Genomic DNA, 12,716 nt, shown 5'->3' on the forward strand with positions numbered 1-12,716 from the left:
GTAGGTGGTGGATTAATCCAGCAATCTGGCCAACCATGTGTCTTCAGAAGGCCCTGAAACTATTGGGTTGGCCAACAAGTTCACTGAGGATTTTCCAATGGAAAATCCCAAACAAACTTTTTGGCCAACCCAGTACTTTAAAAGACAGTGAAAAACCAGTCAATTCAGCTAATGTTGAGCTGTTTAATACTAACCATATGTTTTTAACTACACAACAAAAGTTTGTTGTTATATATTCCACAGTTCCCTGCAAAGCTTCATATCTTCCCTCCCTCAGCAAAATCCTATTTATTGTGTCGGGTACCACTTAAAATATGACACTTAATAAAGTTAAAATTAGTAATCCTAATTATTTTTTAAAAATCCAGTTGATCTGGTTTGAGAAAATAAGTTCCTGACTTATCTGTTTCTCTACTTTTCCTCTCCCTCATACTTTAACCAGGAACTTCTCTGGACTTTTACTGGTTTAGCAGCAGTCTAGACCATCAGACTAAGGCAGCCTTGTAGCTGGATGTCTGTACAGACTCTCCCTCCACCCCACTGTTCCCACTCCTTGGGAAAAAAAAAAAAGATAACTTTAAGAGAGAATTATAATTTGTATACTATGAGGAATGTTTGCTCAGTTACCCTAACGCTTCAGATCTGCTCCCTGTCATCATTTTATTTTGAGGGAGTAGATCTTTCTTTTTTGAAAGGGAGACGAGTGAAAACAAAGAAGAGATTCTATTCCCCTTTGACAATTCGAATTTTTTTGAAATAGGAAATTGAAACAGCGAAGCCCTGATTGACTTGGTGATGATTATTCAGCTGGAGAGTTAGTTCATCTCCCTTGCTGTTTTGTTCCTTTGCCTTTTGTTTCTAGGGCTTAAGGATATTTCATGCTCATTAGAGCTACCACCTGATGGTGTGAGGAAGAGCAAACTAATTCAATCTAGTCTGCTTTTAAAATATAAACAACTGACCCGGGAGAATGAACAGGTTGAAACTGAGAATCCAAGGGGGTAACAGATCTGAAAGTGCCTCACATAGGGAGGCAATAGGAATACACATTATAGGAATTTAGCAAATGGGGTTTGATAATCCATACAGTTATCTGCTACCCTTAACCAGTGGTTCTCAGCCAGACAAAATTTTTCCCTGCCCCCCCACATTCCCCAGGGGGCATGTCTGGGCATCTGGAGACATTTTTTTTTTTATTGTTATGATTTTGGGAGTGATATTGGTATCCAGTGAGTAGAGACCAGGAATGCTTAACATCCTGCAATGCACAGGGCACCTCTCACAACAAAAAATTATCTGACCCAAAACATCAGTAGTGCTAAGACTGGAACACCTTACTGTAGATAAATGAGCATGTATAATGTCTATTTTTAGTATGATAAAAAGTAAGTTAAATCATGTTTTTTAACCTTACTTGACTATATTTAAAATGATTTGTTTGCAAATGTGCGTTTATAGCTCTCCATTCACTGCCTATTTGCCTTCCAAAATTAGTCTAGCTAAGTTTTTTCAACAATTAATCTCTATCAAAACAAAAATTTTAATGTATCACTAGTCCCAAAGGAGTGGAACCTTTAGTACACTAAAACAAACTGATTTACACAAGTCTAATTTGCTCCTAACTTTTAAGAGTTTTGCATAAAATCAAGAAGATCTGTCTAAGGGACAGCAGTTTACTTTGTCCCTCTTCTCCTCTTTCAAATAGATACTATAGTATACATTTGAGTTGCCTGAGATCTTTTTCCCAGTCTTTAGAGGTATTGTCTGCTTTGAAATACTGCCTAAAATGAAATAAACACTGTTGTTGGTTTTTTTTTTTTAAGATCTGTAATTAAACAAGAGGTCAGTCCCCTTAAGAATTTAGACTATGGGGAATTTTTTTCTTGTCACATTCTTAACAGGACCCAGGACAGAGTTCTTAAGAACAGACCAAAATGTTTGACTTTCTCTTTGTCTATTGCAGCCAGGCCCAGTCATAAGCTTACCCAGTCATCATCTACCCTAAAATAACCTCTCCACCTCAAGTAGCCCTCAAAATGAAAGATGGCAGCACAAGAATAGGAACTGACATTATCATCGCTATTAATGGCAGGGTGGAAATCCAATGTGTTAGAGCAAACAAATGATCTTGTCAGGTTTCTTTTGTATGTTGGAATGCTGATAGACAGCTGCCAAACAGATCTGCGCTTTGAGGCCATAGTTTGAATATAGTACGTAGCAGACTGTGAATCTTTCTTCAGACATCAGACAGAACAACAAGTGGTCTGGCCAGTACTCTAAGTGCGGACAGAGTTCGAAGACAGTAATAACCTAGTGGCCTGCTGTTGTCCAGAATATCTCTAATGTTTCACTTAACCCACTATGACAGTTCACAAATTTGTTTGGAATGTCCGAAATGAAGCTCTGTCTGGTGGAACTTTCTGCAATGAGGAAATGTTACAAATCTGCTATGACCAACTCACTTGATCACTGGTTATATATGGCTATCGGGTACTTGAAATGTGGTTAGTACACTTAAGGAAAGAAAATTTTTAACTTTACTTAATTTTAATTTCAATAGCCATGTGTCCTCATAGCTACTACAATAAATAATGCCAATCTGAAAAACAGTAGCCCATTATTTCACAGCTTAATTATAGATATCTTGATTCCTTCTTTTTTCTCAATTATAAATATAACAAAATCGAAGAATGTTTAGAAACTAAAAGGAAATTCTATTCAATACCCATAATTTCTCAAACCTAATAAAATGTTATATATTTAGTAAATTTTCAAGGTTTTTTCCTATGTATTTTTAGATGTTAGATGTAATTTATCTCATTTTATTTTTATTATCAGCGGCTTTCATCACTTAACATTATGAGAGGAATATATTCTCTACTACTAAATAATATTTGCAAATCATCAGAGTTAATAATGGCCTGTTTTTTAGATTGCAGCACCATGATTTGTGTATTTCTTCTGTTTTTGAAATCTTGGGTTGTTTGTTTGCTTGCTTCCTTGGTTTTATGGTCATTATAAAATAATGGCATAGTAAACATGTGAAAGCATGATAACATTTCTCCTCTTTAGGATATGTTTACATGCCATATGTTTGAGTCTTATTTAGGTAATAATTTATACGGTGAATCATTTCAGTACCACAGAATCTTTTTGAAAAAGTGCTTTTTCACTATTCATGTCAAAAATAGACTTTAAAGCTGCCAAAGGAAAAGAAAGCCAAGATTTTTCTCTGCAGCACAATTAATTCAGTAAATTACAAGGCAGATTACTATTCCTTCCATAGAACAAGAAAAATTGCTGATAAAAATGGAATTGCACTCAGGGCTGATGACATAGACCTCTGCTTTGTAAATGGAGAATAAGTTCCTATGTATAAATCCTGCAAATAATATATTTTACATAGTCAGATCATCCCTAGAATCTATAAAGATAAGAAAATTAACAAAAGTTAAATGAAAAAAATGAAACACCCCTTTTAGTTCATTCCTTGTAAATATTGATGCATACAGTTTTATATTAGGGCTCCCTTGGTCGCTCAGAGGGTCAAAAGTCTGCCTGCAATGCAGGAGACCCAGCTTCAATCCCTGGGTCAGGAAGATCTCCTGGAAAGGAATAACAACCAACTCCAGTGTTCTTGCCTGGAGAATTTCATGGACAGAGGAGTGTGGCAGGCTACCGTACATGGCGTTGCAAAGAGTCAGACATGACTGAGCTACTAACACACACACACATAGCTATGTATTATTACATCTCTAAACTGTCTTTTTCTTATAATTTATTGTAATATGAATCCAGTTCAGTAAACTTTTACACATCTTATAATTAGTTATTCTGAAGATATTGGCCTAAGACATTTTATATTTTGCATAGTGATAAACTGTCATGTGATTTTTTTCAGCTTCTTTTTAAGTAAATTCTATATTCTGGTGGCTCTGATCATCAAAGACCAAAGGGATCCTACTAATAGCACAAGTAAATTGAAGACATTGCATCCTGAACCTAAAAAAGGTTTAAGAACCTAAAAAAATTTTTTAGGCTTTTTAGGTTTAAGAACCTATAAAAATCAAATGTTCTCATTGCTCATAATTTGGGTTGTTCTTTCATTGTATCTCTTTGTTTTTGAATTAAGATTTGTATTTGAGGGACTGAGCATGGACTAGAGACTTTGTGCTCATTAAACATTAGGTTATACATGTGAAGCAACTTTGTACACTGCAAAGTGCAGTGAAAATCTAACAAAAATGTTTCGAAAAGTGCTCTTTGCTCATCCTATATATGCAAAGGAGACTTTTAAATTGATTTAAGAAATCCAAAACATTTCTCTCTTTTTGGCACAATGAACTTAATAATTTGTTGTAGAGAGATTTATTTTTCCTTCACATGCAAAATGTTTGACTTGATAAAATAACTGCATTTAGGGCTTTTATTAGTGATAACACTCAGGGATGTAGATCTTTACTTTGGAAATGAAACTTGAGTCTTCAGGTGGCAAATCACCGAGACTTCATTCACCAGATGAATGAACCACGTTGTAAGAAAGTCACTTCCAAAAAATCAGTACTGTCTGCACTGGAAATGTTTGTAAAAATGCTTGGACTGCCATCAATCCTGTATACACTTTGTGGACTATTGGGGGAAAATATTTAAAAGCTGACAGATTTTCCTCTGTCACCCAGTTAACCTCTTGCCTTCCTCTCTCAGTTCTTTAAAGAATGCAAACTAATTTCAGCATTAGTGTATACACTATATCATTGTGAGCTTGACTCTGCTGAAAAAAATAAGTGATTCCCGGGTCATATATAAATGGTTAACCATTACTCATGCCACTGTATCTGTAGTTCACAGACAGTGAAGACATGCCTGTAGTTTGCTTCTATACTCCTGTTGTGCTATGTACATCCCAGGATGTAAGAGTTTCCAATTTTCAGTTAACTGAACTCATAGTTTTATTTTTCTTCATTGCAGGTGGTTTTCATGAGCCTATGCAAAAGTTTATGGGACTGTGGTCTAGTAGCCTTGGATGACATTACAATAGAATTGGGAAGCTGCTGGTCTCCAGGTAAGATGACTGTCATTTCAGCTTTCTTTGTTTCCCTGGCCAATTCATGGCATGTCCTGTTTCTGTAATAATATACCACATGGGTTTAATCTCTGCTAGTCTGTCCTTTGCTTTTCTTGCCAGAAGTGCCTCTCTCATTTAGAAGTGATGACTTAAATGCAATGTATGACTTTGCACATGACTTGACCCCTATATTCTCACCTATAAGAGAGGTGGTAATACCTACTTGAGTAGTGAGGATAACACATATAAACACCCTAGCTTTGGACCTGGCACAAAGCAGTGCTTTAAAAACAGATACCTTCTTTGATAATTACTCTTGTTATGATTACTGTTTTTCCCTTACTTGAATGCAGATTTTCAAGCTATATTGATGAAATTGTTATACTATACTAGGCTAAGCACATCATTTCTAAATCATAATAAAATAAATATTTTCTAAGTGGATTAAATGACAATGAAACAATGGACCAAGCATTGATGATAGTGACAAATATTATGGCTATGTGTTGGACATTATGTCTAATGAGAAAATTATACGTACCTCAACCCAGATCATTGGTATCTATCTATTAATTACCACTGCATCCTAAGTCGCAAGGTATCCATTTCTTTAACAAGCAGGCATACTGTGGTATCTATTTGGCACTGGAGATAATCTCCATGTTTATTTAATTAAAAGACAATTTGTTTGTAGTCCCTTGATTTGTGTGGCACTGCAAGGACAATGTAAAACAAGATAAAAATCTCTACACTCAAGGCATAGAAAAGAGAATGAACCTTCATTAGCTTATAGTGTATGTAAAATAAAATGAAGTAAAATAATTATCATGCTAGAGAAGGAAAAGATGGGTTGTTTATTGGAGAATCTAGATGTAGGAAGGTACAACCAAGTTCAGCCAAAGAAGTTCCCAGGAAGTTGGGAGGTGGCACCACTCTAATATAATCATTATTAGAGTTATTGAAGATAGCACCCAAAGACAGAAACATTTGTTTTTGAAAATGGAAAATAAGCCTCCAGGTAGAAAAACACCAAGTTCTAATATTTACTTAGCTAATCTTTATTGAGTTTTACATCTAAATGTTTTACATACATCATCTCATTTAATCCTCACAACCCCCTGAGGTGGATGCCATTAATATTCCCACATTACAAATAAGAATGCCGAGGCACAGAAAAATTCAGTAACCTGCTGCACACGTATTAATCTGTCTCCGAAATCACATTTAATTCTTTCACATTCTCTCCCTTTTCCAAAGCGACTATAGATAGCTTTGCTCTGAGGATTTCCTTCACTCATTCTGGATTTCTGAAGAAACCTCCTGCTTGCAATTTTATTATTTTTATGTTTCCATAAAGGCAGTATACCTCCAACTGTCAGAGAGTTTTATAATCTCATTCATACAAGTAAATTCACAAGTCAGAGAAAGTTTCTTTCTCAAAGTGTTCCAGTACTTTTGGATCTAGTATTCTGATTGTTCTCTGCCTCCATGGCAGAACCAGGGTGAAGTCCAGACTCTAGCCAGAGGCAAGAGCTTGGCTTAGAGGGAGTGCTGGTAGTTGGGTTGCCTCTCTATGTGGCGCATGTGGCCAGATGATAACCACACATTAGTGTGGGTTTCCAGTGAGCCTTGGAATATATATTCATTGAAAGAGCCTCAGCAGTCACAACACCTGCTGTTTCCTTGCAGAGAAGCTCCTACCTCCACCAGGAGAGTGTACTTTCGAACAAGATGAATGTGTATTTACTCAGGAGAGAAGAAACCGGAGCAGTTGGCAGAGGAGGAGGGGAGAAACTCCCACCTCCTACACTGGACCAAAGGGAGATCACACTACTGGGGTAGGTGAGTTATGCCACATGGTGCTGTTTCCTAAGGAAACCCGAAATAGCTTTCTAGGGGTTGTTTACTGCATTGTGATATGTGAAAACTAAGGTGTCTAGAGTGAACTGCATGTGGGATATTACACACATGGGATAGGTAATTCAGTATGTGCATTTAAACTCATTCTTTCTGTTTATTATATTGCTCATTATCTAGATGCAAAAAGGATTTAAATGAGCTTACAAAGATGTGCAAACAAAGATAATTAGAAGTAAGGTTTCAAAATAAAAGGGAGATGGGCAAAAATGAAAATAATAAAATAGTGGTCTAAAATGAAGCCCAGGACTGAGGCCTAGTATAGAAATATCTGGCAGACAGGGAAGATGTATCAGTGTGAGTCCTCACTTTCCAGAAGCTGAAAAAGATGGAAAAGTCATCTGTAAAACATGATTTACTGTGTTCTTAGGATAGAAACAGATGAAGCAGTCCACCAAGGGATGGAGGCAATAAAGGGGTACATTTTTCTGTAGGAAATGTGTAAACTACACTAAACCAGACTAAAAGTTGTTCTGCTGCTTATTATCACCATGTGTCAGTGATTGCAAACAATGTCCAAGATAAAATACTCCTTGAAGAATAGGCCTTTTCCACTGAGGCTCTCAATTTCTCTAGGAATACCAGTTGGAGAAAAGTACATCATTTGGTCCAGCAACTCAGAACTATCCCTGATATTAATATGAAAGAGATATTTCCTGAAGGGTCCTTACAGAGAGTGGCGTAGTGTTGTTTCTTATGGTCTACCTCAAAAATAAGCCTAGGGAATAACACCACACAGCAGCAATACAACAAAAAAATATTGGCTGTATTGGCTCAACTTGGTAGGGTGCAATCAGCAACAGCTTTGTATTTTCTTTCCAGCACTCTCTGCAAACATACCCTAGAGAATTCTCCCTTTCCCACCCCTGGCAGATCCCACGGTTTCCCAGTCCTGTTGAGGTAGTGGAGCAGTCACACATTCAGATGTGTTAAGATGTCCAATTCAAATGACAACTTCAGTTTCTCATTCCATCGAATCATCTTTCCCCCTCAGCATGGGCCTGATTCCTAGTTTGGAGACAATAAAAGAGAAGACTGTCTGTGCTTGAACTTTCTTTGTTTTACTTCCTCTTCTGCCCAGCATTGTCAGGATCCTTTAGCCAGAGTGAGTGGAGGATGGATTAAAAGAAAATAGCTTCTAAAATGTTTAGTGTTTCTTCGAATTCCTTCTTGGACACCTTCTGTTATGACAGATATCTAAGCACTGGCTCTTTTGCATCTCACCTTTTTGGGCACGGTACTCTCTGGCTGATGATCTATGGCTACGCTCTTTTCCCCTAGTACTTGTACTACAGAGATAGAACTCACGTAGATTTTCTACTTGCATCCCTCCTGGCAGTTTTGAATTGGCTTGGTTCCAGACACTATCCATTTGAGTATCCATTTGGCCTTGGATCCTAAACGCACTCTTGTCTAAGAAGATGATGTGAAGCTTGGTCCCACCACTGACCTCTTTTCTTTCCGTTACTTTAGAGATGCTGGGACAGTGTTGCATCAGCTAGGGTAGCTGTTGAAGAGATTCAGCCTTTGTTCATAGGTAGATCAGATTTCTACTTCCAGCACTGAGTAGAAGATTCTAAGAGAGTGTGAGGCTATATATCTGGAAAGACAATGAAGTTAAAAAGATAATTAAAAGATGTGTATATGTTAAGACTATTTTGGTTGGAGATAGTTTATTGCTCTTTGTAACAGGAAAAAAATGCCATTTTAGGGCTGACTTGAGGCACAGCTTGATGTAGAGGATAAAACCATGTCACTGGGACCTCCTCCTCTCCACCTCTCTGCTCTGGTTTTTCTGAGTTGGCTCCGATCACAGTCTGTCCTCTCATGGTAGCAAGAGGCTGCTGCAGTGGTAGCTTCATGGCCTTTCAACACTGAATCTAGTGAAAAGAGATAAATCAGCAAATGAAAAATGAGCCTCATTAACTGATTGGCAGTGTAATGAGGGCTGCTACTGTTAAGTCGCTTCAGTCGTGTCCGACTCTGTGCGACCCCATAGATGGCAGCCCACCAGGCTCCCCCGTCCCTGGGATTCTCCAGGCAAGAACACATGGAGTGAGTTGCCATTTCCTTCTCCAATGCATGAAAGTGAAAAGTGAGAGTGAAGTCACTCAGTCATGTCCGACCCTCAGTGACCCCATGGACTGCAGCCTACCAGGCTCCTCCATCCATGGGATTTTCCAGGCAAGAGTACTGGAGTGGGGTGCCATTGCCTTCTCCGGTAATGAGGGTAGGTGGTGGTTTAGTCACTAAGTCATGTCCGACTCTTGTGATCCCATGGACTGTAACCTGCCAGTCTCCTCTGTCCATGGGATTCTCCAGGGAGAATACTGGAGTGGGTTGCCATTTCCTTCTCCAGAGAATCTTCCCAACCCAGGAATCAAACCCGGGTCTCCTGCATTGCAGGCAGATTCTTTACTGACTGAGCTATGAGGGAAGCCTCATGAGGGCAGAATACTATCAAATTCCTGCATGAATCCCCACAGGACTTATTGTTGTATCTTATACACTACAGAGGCCCAAAAAAGTCCTTGGAAGGAATAAATGAACCAATAAGCCCTCCCTGATGCATATAAGAATAGCCACTTAATTAGCAAGACCCATAGAAAATGTAGTAATGGGGAGAAGCTAAATTACGAGAGGAATAGAGAAATATCAAGAATAAATCGGCTTCAGTTTGAGTCCATTATAATCACGATGTTGTCTGTATGTACATTTTTCTGGGGAGGGAGTTGATAGCTTCTCTTCCATTTTTCAGGGACACCAAAAAATCTGGTAACAACAGCTCTGAGAAGAGGGTTGTGCTGCGGTAGAGTAGCACAGGGGAATTTTCTGGGTGACAGTCTGTGCAACGTCCTGGACACGGAAGAGAGGACAAAACAAAGATAGGGAGCCGTGGAGGGAGAGAGTCTCTGAAAAGGGCAAGGGAGGGTTACCAAGCCAGGATATAACAGACCCATGAACTTTGGAGTCAAGGTTCCCCACTCACTAGGTCTGAGACCTTGAAAAAGTTACTTCAAATCTCTAGGTCTCAGTGATGTCATCTAGAAAATGAGAATAACGATAGCTACTTCTCTGTTTATGTACTTCAAAGGATGGTTGAGTTTAAGCTTAATCAACTTGTGGATGACATTCTCCCTCCTGCCTAAAGACAAACTCTGTGAAAATCTGACAAAAGTACACCCTGCAGATATTCCATTACTCATGATTTTGCTCCTTTATTTACATGTAGGGGCACATGTTAGTTTACTTGGTGTGGCTTTGTTTAAAGAAAATGGCATGATTGTGTTTTCTTTGTCTCTCTGAAAACTTGGAAGAATATTTCAGCTGACTGGGGTGAAACGTCATAACAAAAATTGTAATGTAAAAACTTCTTAGTGTGTTCAATATTTATTCCCAGAAAATACTTGACCACAGAGTATCAGTCTCTGGGGAACAACACAGAGCATTCTGATTTTTTTTTCAGTAAATTTTTCTAGGGTCTCCCTTTTTTTCCATCATTTATTTCACCTGTTTCAATGCAAACTTTCTAAAGGGTCTCAGGACATCTTTCAATTTTCTAACCACATAAAACCTTTTCCAGATTATATCTTTTTATTCCTAAGTATAACAATGCAGAGGCTGCAAATTTTGCTGTGCTGTGCCCAGGGTTACCTACAGATAATATGGCATTGGAGTTTTCTGTCTTTGTCTTGTTCGTTAAATTACTTTAACAGTTATTCTTCTAGGGAAATAATAACATCCATTGATCATTGATGGAATGTTTACCATGTGCAGGCACTGTGCTGGGACCATTATATCCTTAGTCAGTTTGAGCTGCTATAACAAAAATACCATAGACTCAGAGGCTTAAATAGCAGACATTTATTTCTTACTGTTCTGAGGGCTGAGAAGCTCAAGATCAAGGTGCTGGCATATTTGAGGTCTGCTGAGGGCTCACTTCCTAGTTCACAGTCAGCAGTCTTTTTGCTGTGTCCTTACACAGCAGACGAGGCAAGTGAGCTGTCAGAGGACTCTTATAAGGCTACGCATCCCACCTATGAGAGCTTGGCCCTCAGGACCTAACCCCTCCCGAAGATCATACTTCTAATTACCATCATAGTAGGGGTTAGGATTTCAACATATACATTTGCAAAGAGGGGAAATGAATATTCAAACAATAACACACCCTTACCATGACTTGCAAGTGAAAGTATCCATTTTTCATATGAAAGAACTGAAGGTTGGAGAAATGCCTTTCCAAGGCCACACAGCAATGATTGGTGGAGTAGGGACTGTGTCTCAGGAGTGTTGGGCTCTAACGTCCATATTCTGTCCACACGGTCTCACCAGAGTTTTCCAACCCACATGATAGGAGGAGACCACACACGACTTCAAACAGTTGTGACGGCTCACGTGGGAAAAACACAAGTCTCCACACAGCCACGCAATCTCATACCTGTCACCCTTCATACCAGAGAAAAGGGTCTGCTCTTGGAGAGGATATATTCAAACTGATGGTATTTTTAGACATCCACTGAAATGTAACCCGTCAGAAAGTATCTAAATTTTTTCTGATCTGTGAACCAATATCGGCAGTTTAACTCCAGGACCACAGTCCCCGCAGCCATTGTGTAGCCTGAACCCTCAAAGGGTAGCTTCGCCTTTGAGGGTTAGGATACACAATGGCCTCTAATGGCCTAATGTGGGCTGATATATTGGCTTTCAGATTACAATATAACAAGGATCACCCATTCATAAAGTAGAAGCAATTAAATACCCCTTTAAAACGAATGTTTGTTAAAGCCACCAGTGTCATATGCTACATGTTTATAAGATGAAACATCTTAGAACTGGGAGCAATTGTAATGTTATATAGAGCAGAGTTTCTACGATCTTGATTTACTCCATATTTTCTAAGTACCTACTATGCATCATGCATCACATAACAGCAGATGCCCTGCTAATCTCTTAGGGCTACTGTGATGATTAACCAAGGTTGTATTTCTGAAAGAACTAATACTATACAAGCTCCACTGAAATGAAAATGATATTACTATTTTTATAGTTAGTGACTCATTCACAAAATCTGATGTTCATCTGGTGTTCATTTCTGGGATACTTTCTTGGACTCAGTGTTTTGTGTCATTTGTGCTTTTATACATAGAAAATCATGGCATATGATTACAAATAAAATGACTTAGTAACCAGAAGATTTGGTAGACCTTAAGCCAGTGTTTTCCAAAGTACCACTGGGTGATTTAAGGGTTAAGTGGATGAATATTTTTAATTTGATAGTACTATTCATGTAAAAGCAAAATATATAATCAATACAGCAACACCATTATTTCACAAATCTATAGCTTGTTTTCTGTTTTCATGCTAATATGCAGTTTCCTATTTGAATAATGGATTTAAGGAGTAAAAAATGAAATCTATTTAAAGAAATATATCAAATGAGTAATAGTACAGGTACTATGTGGATAAGTAATATATATATAGTGGTATTTGTGTGGCTAAAGTTGGGGAAACATTTCCAATGTTTGTCAGTCATCTAATAGAACATGTCATTCTACTAGAACAACAACAAAGACAATATTGTAGCCCAACCATTTGGCTCCCTGTTTGATAAAATAATAAAAGTACTTGTGACAGATAAGTCTTGACTTGCATTGAGCTGAAATGGACTCTGCAGAACCTGTTTATCCATTTCTTGTCACCATCTATTTGAATAGCTCTATCCTGGCAGAATCAG

At 38.2% G+C, this 12,716-nt stretch overlaps 1 protein-coding gene across 1 annotated transcript in view; it reads left to right on the forward strand.

The window, feature by feature from the left end:
• Window positions 1–12,716, forward strand: part of MAMDC2 (MAM domain containing 2) — a 164,265-nt gene that overhangs the window by 135,271 nt on the left and 16,278 nt on the right. Inside the window, exons 10-11 of the mRNA XM_052645189.1 lie at window positions 4,969–5,062; window positions 6,755–6,907. Of these exons, the coding sequence (XP_052501149.1) occupies window positions 4,969–5,062; window positions 6,755–6,907 (247 nt within the window). The remainder of the gene's footprint in view (window positions 1–4,968; window positions 5,063–6,754; window positions 6,908–12,716) is intronic.

The sequence above is a fragment of the Budorcas taxicolor genome, chromosome 8, assembly GCF_023091745.1.
Source record: "Budorcas taxicolor isolate Tak-1 chromosome 8, Takin1.1, whole genome shotgun sequence".
Lineage (NCBI taxonomy): Eukaryota > Metazoa > Chordata > Mammalia > Artiodactyla > Bovidae > Budorcas > Budorcas taxicolor.